Source organism: Platalea leucorodia (assembly GCF_965183815.1).
Source record: "Platalea leucorodia genome assembly, chromosome: 9".
Classification (NCBI taxonomy): Eukaryota; Metazoa; Chordata; class Aves; order Pelecaniformes; family Threskiornithidae; genus Platalea; species Platalea leucorodia.
The window spans coordinates 47,776,879-47,796,641 of NC_138831.1; the positions used below are offsets into that span (position 1 = coordinate 47,776,879).

Below are 19,763 nucleotides of genomic sequence, written 5' to 3' on the forward strand. Positions count from 1 at the left end.
TATATTTAGACCTCACTTTGGAAAAGCTACTATTGTGTTTAGCTAGAGAAGGAGTTAAAAAAGCTTTTTCAAGGATTTGTATTATTAGCTGGCAGCGTACAGCAGATGTCAGGGTTTGCTGACTGCATTTGCCATATATTTAAGTAACAGATATTTAGGCAATGTAATGTTTTTCCTTTGGAGCTGACTCTGCTACCCACAGACTTCATCCAAGGAAGAACCTATAGACATTCAAATGGAAACATGTTTCGTTCTGCATAGTCAAGTACCTCCACTCACCAGACACAAGAGAAAGGGTTTGCCAATACATTAAGCTAAGTGGCATAGGCCTTTTCTAAGTTTCCAATGCAATCAAAAACCTGCAATCAGCTCCCACCTCACTAACACATGTAAGCAGAGTTCAAGCACAGTGGAGATTAGCTCAAGGTTGGTTTGGAACTGTGTCTATTTGAATGCTTCGGAGTGTGGTGCTTCGATATGCTGAAAAAAGATACTGAGAACATTGCATGGCTGCTCTAACAGGCTTCAAGAAACAGTGACACTGAGACGTGAAGCTGAGCTGCTCTCTGTCCATCTGTCTTGCTTGACAGAGGAACTACAGGCATACCCTGTGGATGTTCAAACTCCCCACCTTGTGTCTGATGGAGAGCAAATTCGCAGAGGCTGGATTTTGTTTTTACTTGCAGAGTGAACAGAGGAGCTGGGAAAGCTGTTGAAAGAGCAGCTTCTGCAGGACACTGCTAGTCTGACTGCCTCTGGACGGCCTCTCTTTCTGCAGCTGCGAGATCTGCAACAGGGCAGGAGAGGTTTCTAATTTGCATTCATGGAAACTGGGGCAACATGACTCAGGTGAGTGAGGCTTTGCCAGAGAGCAGGAACAATGTTGGGTATTATCTTTTAGCAATAGCTTGTTCAGTCTTCAGGTGGCCAAAAAATGGCATATTCCCTTTCTGTGGCTGAAGGAAGTTCCCACTGCAATATGCTACTAATTCTGGCAGTACTGATCAAAGGAGATCATTGAGTCATCCATTTCTTTTTTCTTTTCTCTCCTACTTACAGGACCTTCAGCAACCCATAGTTCCTGATTGGAAATGGAGAAAGGAGTGAAACAGCTCACCCCTGGAAAAACTGGGAGAGTTTTCTGTGACTGAAATTAGTCAGGGAAGTAGCTCTGCATTGTGCGTTCACCCAGCAAAACTATTTGGGGAGGCGGGCAGAGGGGAACAAGAAGCAAAACCAGCCTGTCTCCTGGGGCATCTGAAGGAATTGTGCTCTTGGAGGGCCTGCTATGGGAACTGAAATGCTGTGTGTGCGCTTGTCCTGCTGTCAGACCTAATTTGTTAGTGCTAGCACAGGAAAGGGCTTATCCAATGTCTGGTCTTCTGGTATCAGTTCCAACACCACCCTCCTCTGTTCAAGCACGTCTGTAAGATGACCAAATAAAACTAGCCTTGTCTGTTTTTCAGCAGAGTGCAGCAAAAGATGTTTGTTCCTGCAGAAAGGACATTATTACGATCCTTTTTCATATCCCCCCAACATCTGGTTGAATAATAAATGAACAGCAAGATCCTGCAAAGGAAGCATTAAAGGAATGTAAGTAGGATAGGCAATCATGCTGAAATGCCCAGAATTGACACACATCAAAAATGTCCCAAGGAATCCTTTTTTTCAGTTCCAAATTAATTTGAATTTTCTAATGTTTAAACTCCCATTCCCAAACACCTGCCTGTTTAGACTGGGAATCAAGTTAAGGCACCTCTCCCCCAGCATTACAAAAAGACGAGTAAAGAACTGCCAGCTCCGTATCTTCTGTTAAGAAGGCTAAAAGAACAGCAGGGCAGCACCAAGAACAACTAATTGTAATTAGTCTTTCAGCTGTAGCTAAGGGGAACGTACTGTAGCCTTCTCACCAACAAATGCGAGTCTTGCAGATGAAATCAAGATGGGTTGAGAAGCTGCAGTAAAAGAACAGCAAGGAATTAGAGAGGAAGATGAAAAAACTTACCGTCAACAATGACAGCTGTCAGGAGGCTTTTCTTCTTGTTGGTGTATCTGTCATGGGCCTGGCACTGTTGGTCCCGGAAGCTTGGCACACCTTTAGGGCAGGGTAAGTTCTCACACACAGTGTGCTCCACGCTGGCTCCCCGGCAGTTCTTCCCGCCTGGCCCCGGGCTATCGTGGGAAAGAAAAACCAGGGTCAGCAGGAACAGCACAGCTTCTCACGGGCACACTTTTGCCTAATTTTCCCTGTCCAAGGCAACTCTTGAAATTGCAGGAAGGATCCTTCCTCTCAGATGCTCCTTGTTGGAGGGCAAATCGCACGCTCAGTGGCTCTGACAGAAAATTATTCAAGCTCCATTCTGGATCTATGATTTGCGTATCACACCAGATGCTCTGGAGTACTTCAGAAGCATGTTCTTTTGTAGTATCCCATACACAGATCAATAAATAGGAGCTGCCTACACATTGCACACCTCAGATAAGAGGCAATCCAAAATGCTGTTCACCTGTGGGCACTAAGCAGCCTTCTTAGAAGATACAGAGTGTTTAACTGTTTGTATTCTGGTCACAAACCAAGGGGTGTGACTCATTTTGCACTGCTGACCTAAATTTCTTCTTTGACTTCAACAGCAATTCATTCCTGTTTTCAGATGGAGCAGGCAAATGACTGAGAAAAAGTGGGGAGAATGTGTGTGTGTTTGAGTGTGTGTACGAGCAGTTCCAGAACAGGACTTGAAGTAAGGCACTCCCAAACTTTGGGTTCTGCTGTGACATCAGGCCTGAGCTCTGACTAACTTTTCCTGTGACCTGGGACAAGTTTCTTAACTGATGGTGACTGGTGAGGGTTAGGCTTTGGAAGGTGCACTGAGCATGACACCTGAAGTCTAAGTATTATTTATATTTGCACAGTCAAGTAGTTCAGAAGATAATTTGTGGTTCCATCACAAATACCAAAATTAAGTATTTATATTCTTAACGGGGAGCCTAGAGGCACCATGGTGATGTTACTGTGCCCAGGATCACACCACATACCCAAGGCAGAGGCAGGCACCCAGAATGTTTCACCTTTCTCTTCCCGCCATTTGCTTTGCCCCCGCCTCAAACACCCTTAGCAATGGGGACACAGCAAACATCTCTTCAGCACGTGTCTTCTAAGGTTCTGTCTTCAGCAGTTTGAAACAAAAATAACATAAAGTAGCTATAACCTGTACCCTAAGCAGGGTGTCCAGAAACAAATCTGGACAGCAGATAATCTCCATCCATGAAAACCATGCCATTTTACACATTTGTTTTTTAAACATGCAGGAAAGGCCACTAATCCAACATCAGGATTAAGCACCTGCAAAATCTATTTATTCTTATTTATGATTCCCGAGAGAAGAAGAAAAACTCGAACTCTCAACAATAGCCTATATTTTCTTTGCAAACTAAAACAAAAACACAAACAAAAGCCCAAGTAAGCAAAAGACTTAGCCATCCTAACAGATAATTTCTTTAGCTACTTGCTGATACTCTCCTGATTTTCTCACATACCTATCTCCCCAGCTGTAATCAGCAAAGACGGATAAAGTCATGTTCTTACTTTTCTTTAACAGATGGCTATAAAAAGCAACTCCAGCCAAATTCCACTTTTTAGCAGTATGGCAGTTCATTCCAAAAGCTTCTTCCCCCCTCCCTCCCAGAAGAGCAATGAACATCAGGTTATATCACTCAGCTAATTAGAAACCAAGGCCCCCATTGTATATCATTTATTTCTGTCAGTGGTCCTAGCAAGAGTTGCCCCATTCACTTACACACGGACTATAGGACTGCATCTTTGATTTCCTAGCTGTGCTGGACTTAATGAATTCAGCATTCGGTGCAACAGAAACATTTGATTCTGCATAGAAGAGCTTTATGCCAAATTTCAGCCTAGATCAAATTTTTACAGTAGCTCCATTGATCCCAGAAAGAATGCTTTGGATTTTTTTTTAATGGAAATGCTGATCTCCAATGACACTGTAACATCACAGAGAGTCACCAGAAGAACAGCCTGAACAAATGCCTGCTTGCACTGCTAACACCTCTTTTCTGCCATGGACACCTGCAAGGCAGCAGATGTGCTGAGACTGATGCAGAAATCTTCTGGGAGGATCGTGTCTGCTGTCTTCGACTGGGTGAGACAGACACTCAGTCCAGATGACTTGAAGCGTGATGCAGGCTTCTTCCCAAATGAACCCTGCACGCACATAGAATCATAGAATCGTCAAGGTTGGAAAAGACCCTTAAGATCATCGAGTCCAACCGTCGTCCAACATAAAGACATCAGATCCACAAACTTTGGTTTCAGAACCATCTCTTTGGCTACAGCGAAAGAGATGTAGCCATTGAATGTAAGTGACTCTGTGCATGTTTGTGTGTACATGCACGGGACGGCGGGGGGGAAAGAAACAAAAAAGAAAGCAGTCAGAAGACCCAAAGAGTAACAGAGCGCTCTCTCGAGAGCAGGGTATCAAGCTGATGGCCATGGAACAGGAGACACAGCAGGACTACTATTTACTGTGTTCATCAGCAGTTGCTTTGGCTTTAATCTTAAGATGTCATTAACTTGTGAGGGACTTTCTATGAGTTTGCCAATGCAGACTGGAAGCAAGCAGCTCTCACTGCTGGTAATAATGGTCGCTGGCAATACTAAAGTAATAGCCAAATCCATGAGGAGACAGAGATGTCCTGAGCACCCACCACTCCCAGTCCGTGGGAGCTGCAGGAACGTAGTGCCTTTTGGCCTGCACTCACCTGCTCGGCCCTCCAGCAGCCTGACCTGTCTTCTCTTTCTAATTGAGGAGTAAAATGAACTGCCTCTTCCTGATGTAGTTTCTCCCAAAATTAGAGTTGGATGCCCTCACCTCATCAGCCACAAAACATCCTACAGATCTGGGGGATGTTTCTACTCCCAGTAATCCAACAAAAAATAATACACCCAACAAGACCTTCCCACCTCAGCTCCCCTCTGTCCAACAGCATCATACTTTATTTGGTAGTATGTTGCTGCTTTCTACTAGACTAACTCTAGTAAAACACGAGTAGAATATACAACATCTATTCAAGGGGTTCAGGAACAAGCAGATAAACAGACATGGACAGGCAGTCAGAGAAATGGAGAAGACATAGCTCTGCCATGCCGCTTATGTTCTGCTCTGCTGCTGTTTGAGTAGGGAATGCAGAATTACTGGCAGTAATCTTGTACTTAATTGACCTCTGTAATAGTATTTCAGTACTGCAGGCCTCTTGGCACATTTAAACAGGATACTGAGGGTTTCCATCATGCAAAATGAAGAAAAACAATGACAGACTCTCTCTGGTCTCCCACAAACAGTCACCTAGCACTTGTTCATATACCTTTCTTTTCCTGCTTCACTCCGTTTTTCTGGCTTCATCCTTGTGTCCCTTCCAGCTTTCCAAATGCTGAGGCCAAGACTTTGGGCATCATCTCTATCAGATTCTGCAAAAGAATCTGAAGGGAAAGATCCCTGTAATCCCAGGTCCCAAGCCCTGTATAATATGGGCTCTAGCAGTGCCTGGGATTTCCAACAAACAGTGTAATTCAAGTCCGCCCTGACACATGCCTGAAACAGTGACCGTGCGAGATCTCCTGGTGGACAACTTCACAGCCATCTTCCACTGTATTTATGCCAAGAGAATCCACCCACTAATGGAACTGAAGAAATCAAAGCCCATTTATACTACCGCGACCCTTTTACATGACAAGAGGGGACTGGAGAAGGGGTGGAGATCTCATTCTGATGTTCTGTTTAAGCCAGTGGTTTTCTCTTCAATCCCACTGTACAACAATAGTCCGAAGCCTAGACAAGAGCACAAGGCAGTACAAGTCAAAAGTCTGGACATGCAAACTGGCTCATGACACACTGCCTTACAACCGTTTGGAGGCAATGCATGCAAATACTCAGAGAAATTACAGAGAGGAAAAACCAAATCAAACAGTGAAGCAACTGGTTTAAAAATACTGATAGTCCCACAGGCGCACAAGTCAGCTGGCAGGAGTAGAGATTCCAGTTATAAAAAAAAAAAATCCCAAGACCAAATATATATAAAATAAAAGATAAATCCCTTAGCCAATATTTTTGGACAGTGAATAAACCAGCTGCAGAAGTGGGCTGATGCCAGGAATTTGAAGCAAAAGAAGATCACGTGTGTATCCCCAGCCAAGAATGTATACGAGCAAGAGAATTTTAAAATCAGTGTGCAATCTTGGAGGGAGCATTTCCTGTAATTTAAGGAACGATGATGAATGGATTTAGGTTTGGTCAGCACTGTGGTTAAAGAGACTTTTTGTAGCTGACAGCAAAGAAACCAGCTCAGTCCCTTGTTCAGGAAAATGAGCTGGTAAAAATCAAGCCTGGACATCACAGACATGCAATTGCAGTTCAGCGTTATTTAAGGAGAGGAATAAACAAAAATATCCCTTTCATATGAATACAGCTCAGCAGCAGCCAGTGTGTGCCTATCCATCATCTAGGCATGTCTTCAAAGTGACTATATTGCTAGCCAGAATTTCAGCCCCTATTTAAAAAGAAGTTTCCTGTGCTTTGTCTGTGGAGAAAACCTTAAAATATGAATAGAGATACACAATTTGGAGGGCTGCTCTCAAGATTGTGAGCACCCTCACTCATCTCAGAAGCCTCCCATAAGAAGAAAAGACTTCCAGATGTGCCTCAATTGACCTGAGCGACGAAGGATGGCACATGGGAGATAACACCACTTATGTTTCTTCCTGAATCAGAAAAATATCCAAGCCCAAGCAGAGACCATAGGATTATTTGTAGTCACTGTGCAGGAGCTAAAGAGCACCCACTGCACTCTGTGTGTGGGAAAACTTTCCTTTTCATATGCAGCACATCCTGATGTACAGAAAATCTCAAGGTGCATTACCAACACAGCTATATGACACTATGACCACTGTCAGCCGCTCTATCGCTTCCCAAGCCCAGAGCCAGCACTCCCTGCAAAACTGATCTCTAAGACATATTGGCTCAGTTCGATCTGTAGATCCAGATCAACCCCTCCACATTCACTGCAGTGCTGGAGAGGAAACACAGCATCATTTTTTCTGCCAAACTGCACATTTTTAATTCAATTGTATCTATGTTTGAATCATTGCAACGGGCCACTTCCAATGCTAACCCTTCAAGCCACTTCCACAGAACCTACTTCACTCTGAGTCACTCCAGGATTTTGACCTGGTCCTTGCTGCTTGTGAACAAGAAATCTCTCACGTCCTCTGCACAGCACTGCTGCCTATTTCTTCCCTGTACTCTTGCAGCAAGGATGGTCTAAGTGCTACGTGCAAAAAGAAATCAGCACGACGGGAAGACTTACGGGGGATTGTCGCACTTCCGCTGTCTGAATCGCACTCCTGTGCCACACGTCCGGCTGCACATGCTCCACTGACTCCACATGCTCCAGTCTCCATCAACGTGCTCAGGGATGGGAGTTTTACTGACGCACTCCCCAGCTCGGCACCACTGAAATGCAATTGTGTTAGCACAGGCTGGAAAGAAGCCCTGATCTTGCAAACATTCCTGCACAGGTGGACTTAAAAGGATGTCTGAGAGATTACAACAAGCCCATGTTTAAGTTTCTAGAGATTCAAGGCTTCAGTGAGATGGAGGTGGGAGGAGGAGAAAGGGAGGAGGTGAAACATAGAAATTAAGTGCCACCCTCAACAAACTCCTGAAGGGAGTTCTGTCATTAAAAAAAATAATCACAGAATTGAGCCCTTTGCTTTATAAAGCAGACAATTATCTAAGTGCTAAGACTTAAAGCCACACTCTTTACAGAAACTGAGTCCAAGAAATTATACCCCAAAGCAATGTCTTCATCAGCAGCATTCCCAGTATGTACAAAATAATTGAGGTATTTTGGACCTAACTTGGCTAAAGCCCCAAACAACCTTTGATTCTAATAGGTTGTGCTGGCTCCTGACCAAGCAGCAAACTTGGCCTATTCTCCTGCTCTGTCCAGGATATGATAGAGTGAGCACTGCTAAGCAGTCTTACGAAAGAATCACCAGACTCCTGTAGTTAGAAAAACATATATCTAAAAATCTTTTGTCTCAGTTTCCTTGTCATGCTTTCCAGGATCCAACTTTTCCTGTCATTGTTTATCTTTATTTGCAAGCAAAGTAAAGGTCTCTAATCTTTGATTTTAGCAACAAAGTTTTTAATTTTACCCTTTCTTACCTCCCCAACCATACAACATACACAAAATAGAATCCAAAACCAGTAAGTAGGGGGCTGGCAGTTACCAAACCAGTCAAGTTCCTTTGTAGCCTAACAAGTTATCAGCCGCACTGGGAGAGTCAACCACACACATTTATGAACCACACACCACCTAGCACAGCCCATCTCAGAGGTCAAACATTCACTTAAGTCAACTGCTGTTAGCACAGTACGTCAGCTAGGAACCCTTATGGCACTGAAACCAGTTACTGGAATGGTGATTTTCACTGGAGGGAGATCCACTAATCTGAGAGTTTGTGTTTCTTGTAACAATTTTCTACGTTGACCTGGATTCTGGAAAGTCCATATATGCCTTAGTCATCTGAGTATATACATACAGTACAGCAAACGGTACTTCAAAAATAACTGAACATCACTGAATTTGAGCTCAACGCATTTTGAGCTACTTTTAGAAACTATAAAGTTTTTATGTAGCCTCTTTTTCTTTCCCCATCTTTCTCCACTCCCCAAATGCCAGCCTAAATGCTCTCCACTCTTTCTACCTCAAATACAGCAAACACTACTACCTTAGCTTACACTGAAAAAACACCTCACTCATGAAACACCCCTGGCAGCAATGAACAGAAGTGGCAGGAGCGAGCTACTACCTAAGACGGCTCGCAGGGTACTCCGTCTGTGCACTTAGCAGAGTGAGGCATGGGGTTTTCCTGCAGCGTTTGTAGAATGCCTAGACCACAAGAACTTGACTACTGAGGTCTCCAGAGGCTACTGAAATACACGTAACATAAAATCAGAAAGACTTAACCCAATCCAGCTGTTAATTGAGCAGTTTCTGTAACAGAATCAGTAAAAAATATGGGTTTATGGTAAATACTGAACATCTTGGAAACATTATTCCACAGACAATGCTGGAAAAACCAAACTGACTGCTACTGAGCATTTTGATTACCTTGTCTGCGCCACATTCAGTGCCATCCAGAGGGGGGTCCAACTTTGTTTTACAGGACGTATCTCCTTCCACCAGGCACCAGAGCCCAGCACACATCAAATGCTGTAATCACAAAGCAACGAGGTGCAGTTATTACTTCTGGAGATGTCAGCTATCATTATGGGATACACTGCAAAGCTCAGGCAGTCTTTCTCAAGTGAATCCAGAGGCGTCTAGCTGGTTTGGGAGCAATTATTTTTTAAGGATAGATTGGCATTAAGTGGTGGGGCTGAGAACATAAAAGAGATTGATGGATGCCATTGTCAGAAACAAAACTCACCCAAAACAAGAAGTGCATCATTTAAATAGATTTCTTTTCACAAGAATAAATCTGGCCCATTAAAAAAGTATCCTATATGGGAGGCCGAGATGGGTGCTGTGGAACCATGCCACATGCTTAGATGTCCAAGCTGCTTAATTACTTGTATTTTTTAAAAAGATGCTCAAGTAACTGAGCATGATGAAACGCAGTCAGCCCTGCTGGATCTGGTGGTAGCTATAATCAGCCAGCTACGCCCCTTGGGAGAAGATGATCTTAAGGCAGAATGAGAAAGAAGAAAGGATTTCATGGTGTGCCGTGCAGCAGAGGAGGAGCTTGGTGACAGGCAGGGGCAAAGTTAGTAACGGTTTGGTGGTGAGAAGTAGCTGCTAGAGACCAATGTGCTAGAGAAGGTGAAAAGTGAGATGTGAGGGCAAGAGCAGCAAGAGGTACAGCACATCTCGCTACCAGACTTGAAACACATGCCGGGGATCATTATTCAACATTGCTGCCCATGTGTGTTGCAGGGATATGAATGCTGACCACACTTGCGTGATCTGTCAGATCAATAACGTTTTCAGAATTTGAGAAAAAGAACCAGGAAGAGGGGCCTTTACATCGTTAACATTTTCCACAGCATCCACCGTGCTTTGTGTTCCATGAAAGTGGATGATTTCAATACAGTGCTACGGATCTGAGTACCAAAAAAAGAAAAAGAAGAGTTACATTTCTTTCCACTATTGTTCACGTTTCAATGTAATGGTAAAAAGATGAGAAGCCTGACTCAAGTGCCAGCTGGTCTTGTCAAGATTTATTGCACCTCATTAAACAGTTGAGTCAACACGCTTCAAACTTATGGTTCTTTCACAATGTAATGTAAGAGACTGTGGGTGCATGTGTGTTTTGTGTACATGCATGTTGGTATGCCTATATAAAATAGATCTGTACGGCAGAGGGTGCAGACGAGATAAATCCCAATACCAAGCGCGATGATGTAGAACATACTGAAACAAAATAGTTATCACAGCAGTATCTGCATCCTGTTTTATTACTACATTTTTTTCTGGAAAGAGGATTTTGCACTATTTGAACGGAAAGAACATTCACAACAACTAGAAGCAGACAGCACAATTCAGCAACATCTGTATTAACCACAACACAAAAAGCCATCGACAAACAAACAAACAATCAACAACAAATACACCAGGGAAGCCTAAATCAATGAATTTTCAAGACATTTTCCCCCAACTAGTAGAGCATATGGGAAAATATCAGACTTTAGTAATTTTGAGTAAATGACTGTGACTAATTAGTGGTTTACCCACAGCTCTGAAAGCACTTAAGCTGATCAGCCATAAGGACATCACATACTCTTTTACAGATAGGTATAGTGAGGAAGAATTGACAAGCCAGAGATTTCAGAGCTTACTGAGAAATCAATTGTTCCACACTGCAACTCCCAGATTCTCAAAACCCCACCTTCCCTGGAGAGGACTAAAATCAAAAAGTACATCAATTAACTGTCCAGAAGTGTTACAGAACGAACACTAATCTAGGCAATAAACCATTTAAACTGAAAAAGCTTTTCCCCAAATGCCAAACTTTCAGCTCTGAGAGGATGCTTGTTTTCCTAGTTGTAAAGCTACAGCACCCTTGCACCTGGTTTAACTCACTGGGATCTAAAGGTGATGATTCTTTACGTTACGACTACACATATGAATGACTAAAAAGGATTCAAAAACAGTTAAAATATGTTAAAAGCATGTCACAGACCTAAGCGGAAGGTATCATAGGAGGTTCTAACCACAGCGGCAGGACGTGCTGCGTGTACCTACAGGGCACAATTAAATGCAGTCTATGAACTCGATAGACTCTAACAGTTTCTTTGCCATTACAAATAATTGTATTGATGACTTATAAATGTTGTTAGTGTTAAGCCAGGGTCAGGAATTATTTGACAATCTGGACTGCCTCTTCTCCCTTGATGACCGTGGACAGTGATCTTGTGAAAGCATTATCAGCAATGCCTCCTTTCAAACTGTGGCTGGGGAATAGTGATACATAAAATGAAGGGAAGCTTCAGAGATGAAGGGTGGAGATAGCACGTATTTTCACTTTTCAAGGCTTCAGCACCTCTCTTACACATAACCACAAAGCTTCAGAGCAGAATGTGACGAGAAACCCTCCAGCGTGATCTCTTGAATAACCCAGACAGAAATTTTGCCCTGTGGTTCCAGAAGGAAACCCTCTGCTTCTGCTTTCTGTCAGAAAGACGTCCTGGCTGAAGATGGAATGGAATTTACTACATCCTTAAAGAAGTTGTTCTAGACACAGACGAGCACCATTGCTAAATATCTGCGCATTATGCAAGGCTGGCATTTGTTAAGGTTCAGCTTCAAGTCCCTGAATCGTAAGCTGCTTGTAAATTAGTCAGGGTTAAATTCTCCTCTTTGATGTAACACTGGGAGGGGGGAAGGGGGGTGGCGGAAACAGAAAGTCATAAAAATGAAGCAGCTTTTTGTACAATTTTAGTTGCCAACCAGAATTCCTCCATAGCCCACAAGAACGTGGAAGGTGATAAAGCCAGCTAACGTGCCCAGGTATGAGCCGTGGCCTGGGGGAAGCAATGGGCACCGGTAACCTCAAACAGGTGTGTCTGTACCAGCAGAGCTACAGAACTGAGCCCTGCCTACGGATGGAGCGGCTGCAAATACTCACATACATGTCTGTATGTGTGTGCATATATATATGTATATGTTTATGCATATATATATATACATGTACGCACACACATGCATACACACGCATAGTTATAGGGAGATAAATAAAGGAAAAATCTGTATTAGCAACACCAACCTTTCTGAAATTTCCCATCTTTGAGGTATGGAAAACATAGGATTTTTATAGTATCCCTGTGTTTGATTCCGAACACTAAATGCAAAGCATATTTCAGGAAACAGTTACAGAAAAATCTGGTAACTGCGCTTCAGCTCTGTGTTCTAGTGCCATACCACTACAAAGCTCAAACACTCATTAGTGCAGTCCCCTGTATTTAATACAGCATTCAGATACCCCAGCAAAGATTAAACCATCAGCTTTGGTATTGTATGTTCCCAAGATGTTTTATTGTGTTAATAGCTCATTTCAAATGAGAGCATATATCCTCCTCAGCTACAATAGAAACCCAAACAAAACTCCCCATTAAACAGTCCTGTAGCTAACCAGTCGCAGCGACTGACTTTTTAATAGTTAAATAGCCAGCTTTGAGGAGAAATATCAAAGTGAGAAATGGCAGAACTTGAAAGGCAGTTGCTTGTATATGAGTGGCAGTTCAGAGCTTACACTGACACAGAAGAAGCCATCAAAAGAGCTGTATTACTGCTAATTGTAAATTCAGCAACCAGCTTTTAGAAGGCAGGTCTCTGCCTGCAAAGTCTTCCCTACAGCATTCAAAAAGTGCCAGTTAGGATTTTCCAATGAAAGATATTTTTCACTGGGAAAATATTGATTTGTTGAAACTGTCTGTGGGGAAAGGTCCTCTTTGGATCAGCTCCCAGCTTGAAATATTTCCAAGAGCAAAATAAAATTTAAAAAAAGTGAGATGGTTGTTGAAAAGTAATATTTCAATAAAAATTTATTATTTTTTTTTTTTAAATTGAAATGCTTATTCAACCGAACCCTTCAGGAATTTATACAGACAGAAAATAAAATTTAAAAATCGAAATAAAAATGGAATTTTGATAAAGGTGCAAATTTTAGACTCTCAAAAACGCCTGGAAGATAGGAAAACTTGTCTGCACAACTGTTTGTTAGAAACCAGTCCTGAGAGCGGTCACAGTCCGGAAACTCCCAAGCTAGGAGATATCTGCTCGGCAGGTGAACGACGCTTCCGATTACAGGTATTATAACAGCATCTATTTGGGAAAGGGGCCTTGCTGTGCCAGGTGTTTTCTCTCCGTCAGAGAGCTTGCAATCTAAACAGACTCCTGGGAGCCTGGAGATAAAGGAAGCTTTATCCCTCTGTTATAGGTGGGAAGATGAGGAACAGAAAGGAATGAAATGTCTTGCTGAAAGTCTGCGGGAGACAAGGAAAAACGCTGCTCAGAGCTCTGCAGTCCTCTGCGCAGTGTCACAGCCACAGGCTCGCACTGCCCGCTCTGGCTAAACTTCAGGGTAAAACCAGAAACAACTCCTGGGATACTCCCAGGAACACGTCCGGATGCGGGCCTTCCCACCTTTCACAGCTTTCCACGCTTTTTCACAAAACATACTGTTTCTGAAGATGGTGTTTACCTTACGTGTAACTCCATCCCACACGTGTGGCAGCACAGACTCACAGCGTGTGAAGCGCTACGACCACTCACATGCGGCTCTAGGGAAGTAATCTATTTTAGGTTCTTTAACTCAGTGCTGCAGCTGGAAATGAGGAGAAGCCAGAATTAATTCAGCCAGCTCTTTGCCCACAGACAATAAGTCTAGAGTCTGCTAGTTTCTGGGTTAGCTACTGCATCACCACTGTTACTAAAATCAGCACGATTCTGCCCAATGACCTCATATGGTCTCAGTGAGAAGAGAGGGCTCGCAATGCACCTCTGTCTCAAAGCCTCAGATTATTACCTACAAGGGGAGCTTCCAACTCTCCAAAGCATAAAGAGAATCCAATGAATAAAGATATCCTTCCCACTAGGGAAGAACTCAACAGAAGCTAATTCCTTCCCTACATATTCACTCCCTCCCCTTGGATTCATCCAAAAAAAGAAACACTTATTTCTCCTGAGAATGAATTTGTTCCTGCTGCCTGTTGCCCACTGGAAAGAGGAACCTCTTATTTCTAGCAGCAGAATTTAACCACCATGAAACCAATTTCGCTGTCAAAATGAAGCGATTATGAAGAAGGACTTAGAAAGAGTAAATATCCTTAAGGAAGAGGAGCAAGAGAACACATAACACACAGGAACACTTATAAATAGGCTGGCTTTCAACGAAGTATCAGATCTCTTTTAGTTTGCCAAGGTTTTGGCTTGGCATATAGCTAACCATGAGAGAAAACATCCTTATGAACAGAATCCTAATTAACACCTATTAAGTACAATAAACACACAATTTACACACGCTTTCCTGTTCAAAACACTGTGTATACGTTCTTGAAGCCTCACAGCGTGCTTCTGAGGAAGAATTCTTTACACAACCAGGTGAGAAAAACAATGCCCACAATTTCCACACTGTCGCTAACTTTAATCTTGGGTGCATAAACAACTGGCAATCTACAACAGATCACAAGGGAGGCGAGCACTGTTGTTTGCCACTGCTATTAGGTGGAGCTCCTTGCTGTTGAAAACTAGATGAAAAGTGCTCAAAATCAGAACCCTGTAAAACTGGAAGGTGCTTTTGAAAAGGAGCCGTGTACTGCCCCAGACAAGATAACTGTGAGGCTTGGATACACATATCAGTGGCCAGCTGCTGACCTTCTGTTAGAGCTGATATTCCAAGGAACAAGTGGTAGGTCCCATAGTCGAAGTATCTGTCTATCTGTCCAAATGACAGACCTGATCCGAAAGTCAAGGGAAGGCTTGATAAAGAATCACAAGGACTATCCTAGAATATTCAGGCAATGGTTGATATCCACTACCGATATTAACAAAACTGGGCAACAATCCCACAAATTTATAATGTGTAATTTTATTCATGAATGACAAAGTAGAATGGATCTCTTTACTGTTGGACAGAAAGCATCTCAGCCTGTATTACAAAAGAACAATCAGATAATCTTCTTAGATGCAACTAGAAAAGGTTTCTTAAAAAACATTTCCCTGTTTCCACTACCTGATGATCACTTTATTTCTTCAGAACACAGAGAAACGCATGTGGACAACATTACACTTTTTAGATGAGCAGGACCAATAATCCGCCTGCTTGGAGCCAACAAACAAATTTAGAGTTGATTCCCCTTTATATTAGTTTTTTTCATCGATGTAACTCCATTAACTCAATGAACGGCCTCTTCATCAAAACTTGTGTGAGTGGAAAGTCACCAACATCAGACACAAGTGTACAAAATCAACAAGATTGTTTTAACTCTTGAGGAAATGGCCCTTGACAGTTAAAGAACTCTTAAGGAAATGGTCCTTGAGAGTTAACTGCTTTCCGGTGCTACTCTTTTCCTTGTAGAACAGTACAAAAAATTCAACATAGTAATTTCCGAGATTTGTTAATGTTCTGTATCAGAGAAAACAAAACAAACTGAACCCAGCAAACATGAAGGATGTCACGCTGGGTTTGGTTCTCTGAGCTAGATGGCTCGATACGCATTCCTCCAACTACCAGCACATGGATCCCATATGAAATGTACCCTTATATATAGATGGAGTGATACCAAGAGCTTTTTTGTTCTACAATTAAATGTATGAATGCTTCCCCTTCTTCTTTCAGGGAGAAAGACAAAATATCTGACACCTTCCAAAACAGTAACTTACCATGACACACTGCTCACCACAGACAGATTTGGATGTCTAAGGCCTGAATGAAATTAACTGGTTATAATCTTCAGTCAAATAGCCTTTCTAACAGCAGATGAAAGCCAAAGGATTAGAAAAATCCAGAGTTCTCATGTTTTGACAATGTTAGCAAAAGCAAAACCAGGCTATTCAAGAGCTGCCCAAAACACACTTGCAGACAGGAAGATGGGCCCTGACCTCTCTAGAGCGGATGCAGCAGGGATCTTTTGCCAAGTGTGCCATCATCTCTCACCGTAAAACTGCTCCTAGGGCTCTGTGAGTGGCTCTGTGGGATAGATGGTAAGAGACAGAGAAACATAAAAATTCTTCTTTTGAGAGGGATTTGGCCTACTGCAAGCTCTTCACCCTTTCCTGTGAGGAATTTGAACTGGAATTACTTACTTTTATACTGGAAATGTGCAATGCAGTATCTGGAAATTGTTCCAATCTGGGGGAGATACAAGAAACCAATATTTTGAGAAGTGAAGAGTGGTTTGGGAGGCCTGATTGGAAATACTTCAAGGAGGGCGACCTTTCAAAGCCGGTAGAAGCTCAGGGCTTCTGGAAAACCACGCAGCTTCCCTGAGACTCAAAATCAGATGCTAAAAAACGGACACATTCAAACCTGTAACTTCATTTGAAAATTTAGGCCATGATTGAACCTCCTAACCATGCACCAGGATGAAAGAAAAACTGACAAAAGCAGCAAAGGCAGGGACACTGCACAGAAATGCCAATGTGAGGGGCTAGACAGAAGCTGGTCACAAGGAGCTGGATAAACAAGAACGGATCCTGCCAGGCAAGCAGTGGAAGACTCCCATACTGCCAGAGAAGGCACAAGTGAGTAGAAACACTTTTTTTTTTTTTTTTTTTTAACTGTACATTGGGAAGCAAACAATGAAACAGAAAAACACTGTCTAATTTTAGCAATTTCTGGTGGTCTCAAGGCAAAATAAATGCCTTCTCCGCTGTCTAAAGTATTTCTTTGCAAAGCACCAGTTCTATTTCATTTTTTCATGTACCTGGAATTAAAATAATAGTCAAAAGAAGGAGATGACTGGAAAGACAGCATTAATGAGACCACAAACTAATTTTACGGCAAAGCAACCTAAGCTAAATACTAATCTTTTCAGTGCCTTTAGAGCATTCATGAAACTAGCTCCTGTGGGTCTAGGATTCATAGACATATAGAAATGCAAGTAGAAAAAGATAAGCTTTATCCATTTTCCTACCAACACACAATTCTTTCTCACAGTATGCGCTCTTCAGTTTTGCTGAGCCCAGTTTTCAGTATCTTAAATGAGAGAACACAACAGTACGTGTTACATCAGCTGAAGAAATCACGGAAGTATCTTTACGTGGTCAAACCTGGAAGATGTAGGGACATGCGGTACAAGGCACTGGAACAGAGTCACTCCTTTGAATTAAACATTAGAAATCTTGTACTTTGACTTATTACCAATTTCTACCTCAGTATGCTTAAAAGAGCCGTAGCTCATCAACTACGTCACAACCGCAGCCGCTATATTAGCATCGTATTGTACATGTCGTGTTAAGTGCTGCTCTGAGGTTCACGCTAGACGCACCCCACGAAGACAAGGCTTATGAGTTCATGGTATTATGCTGTAATCTAGCTCAGGAGAAGATATCTGCCTATGATGAAGGTAGGGCAAGAGCTTCAGGCAAGTTTCACAATCAACCTGATCACTTCCATCTAATATTGTTTGCAATTTAGAGACTAAAATTCTGACCTTGCACTTTGCAACATCCATCTCGTATTGTCTTCACAGAGAGGAATGTTCACTCAGCAACTCCCAGTGAACTCCTCAGGCTTTAACATCTGATTGTAGGGTACTAAAAGTATTGATTTTTTTAAACAACAGGCAGTGTTGTCCATTAAAAAAACCGAAACAAAAACCTGGGAAATTAAAAGAATGAAATCACGTATTGTGTTTCTTGGCCATGGGAAAAGAGAAGAAAGGGACAGTAAAATAAATATAGATATGTACACACACTGTTCAGATGTGGTTGTGAAGATTATGGGAGTTTTCTCCTGAAGTGTTTTGCAGATGGGAAGTTCCCAGAAGGCCAATGGGAGAGGTCTGAATGCCCTTCAAGCTTGTTATACACTATTTTCAGGCTGATACTCAATTGTATTTTGGCTAATTTCGTTAAGTTCAAACTTCAGCTGTAGATGCCACATCACAAGGCTACACTAATTCTTTCTCCCTCCCCTTGTGTCTTAATAAGAAATGTAGGATTGCCAAGCTCAAGTGCTTGATTCTTAATAGGCACTCTGTATTATTTTTAAGAGTTTATTATTTTTATATTCTTAAATTTCCACATTGTATTTTTATAATTTTATTTTGGTTCCCCTCTCTCTTTTTATTTTTCTTTAAACCATTGCACCAGAATGTGTTTTGACCATCTTCCAAACTGAAACACGTACAAAAATTTCTGAAGCATTCCAATAATTGTAAACTGGGCTGCGCTGCCCAGGCAGGAACTCTGCTTCTCTCTCTTTCTCTCTCTTAAACAAAAAGTATTTCCACTGAAAATAAAGAGAAAAAGGTCTTTTTGCAACATACAGAAGCAGTGAAATAGGACACTTCAGTTTCATATGAAACAGGCAACGTGAAAATAGTCTGAATTTTAACAACCTACATTAGGAAAACTATAAAATATAGTACGGTAATTAAGTAAATTGTTGCCTTTACTTCTAAAAAAGAAAATCTTCTCATTTTATTTTAGAATTGCCAGGCTTCTATCCTGCAAGCCTCAAGAAAACTGAACCCATCCTCTTCCAGATTTTTTATTATTATTATTATTATATTTACACAGAAGCTAAAGTGTGTAATGGAAAATTACGTAGACAAAGTCACTGGTGGTACAGAAAATGACAATGCAACCTATTATTTTCAGGATAAATCAGCTTTCAATCTAATTACCATGTTCTTGTAAATATTCTATATGTTGCTAAATAATAGGGCTTACTATCATCGTCTGGATCTTGCAAATGACCCCACAAAGAAAAAACAGACAGAGGCCCATTGATTCCCATGCATGGAGTCCAAGAGTCCACTCTGCCAGGCTCTTTGCAAGATCAAGACCAGAGAGAGACCCACAATTGCTTGATTATATTCACCGCCATACCAGCAAATATGAAAACTGAAGGGGTACGTAAAATCCACTTGATTATTACAATTGTTGCTCTTCCTTCACTTAGTTCTTTGGTTCCTCTCCTCTTCCGTTTTAGCCCAGAAATCTAGTCAGTCTCCTTTGGCTTACACTCAATTTTGCCTCCTTGTTCTGTGCTGCTGCTCCGCAGCTTGTGGATACTGGGACATACCTATATTGGTTAGAAAACAACTTGAACTTAAGAAAAAACAGTAGAGCCAATTCTAGCTGTTTTAATTTTTCTAAAACCAGTGTCATGTCAAAATTCACATTCCCAGTTCCACCTGAGTTGACAGTGTCCCTTTTTCAGAAAAAATTCTCTCTGTAGCAATGCTAATCTCTTTCTACATGCCATTTTAGCCTAAGCACAGTTTTGACTCAAAACAACACTGAAAGATAATGGTTATGTAAAAACCCGCAAAAATGTGTTAATAATAAATAAGCCAAAAGGCATATAAAACAAAAAGCCAAACACTGGATACAAGAGATAGAAATCACATTTTTTCCATAAATATAATTTCAGTGCAAAAGCCTCTCTTCGTAGGCATGCCAGTCTGAAAAATGAACCCAGTGTTCCGATTAAACACACAGCATACCTCCATGTG

General features: G+C 41.9%; 1 protein-coding gene across 1 annotated transcript in view; it reads right to left on the bottom strand.

Moving 5' to 3' along the window:
* ADAMTS17 (ADAM metallopeptidase with thrombospondin type 1 motif 17) overlaps positions 1-19,763 on the bottom strand; it is a gene marked incomplete at both ends in the record, with an annotated part of 193,757 nt that overhangs the window by 72,042 nt on the left and 101,952 nt on the right. Inside the window, 3 exons of the mRNA XM_082321440.1 lie at positions 2,006-2,172; positions 7,378-7,523; positions 9,190-9,291. Coding sequence (XP_082177566.1) covers positions 2,006-2,172; positions 7,378-7,523; positions 9,190-9,291 — 415 coding nt within the window. The remainder of the gene's footprint in view (positions 1-2,005; positions 2,173-7,377; positions 7,524-9,189; positions 9,292-19,763) is intronic.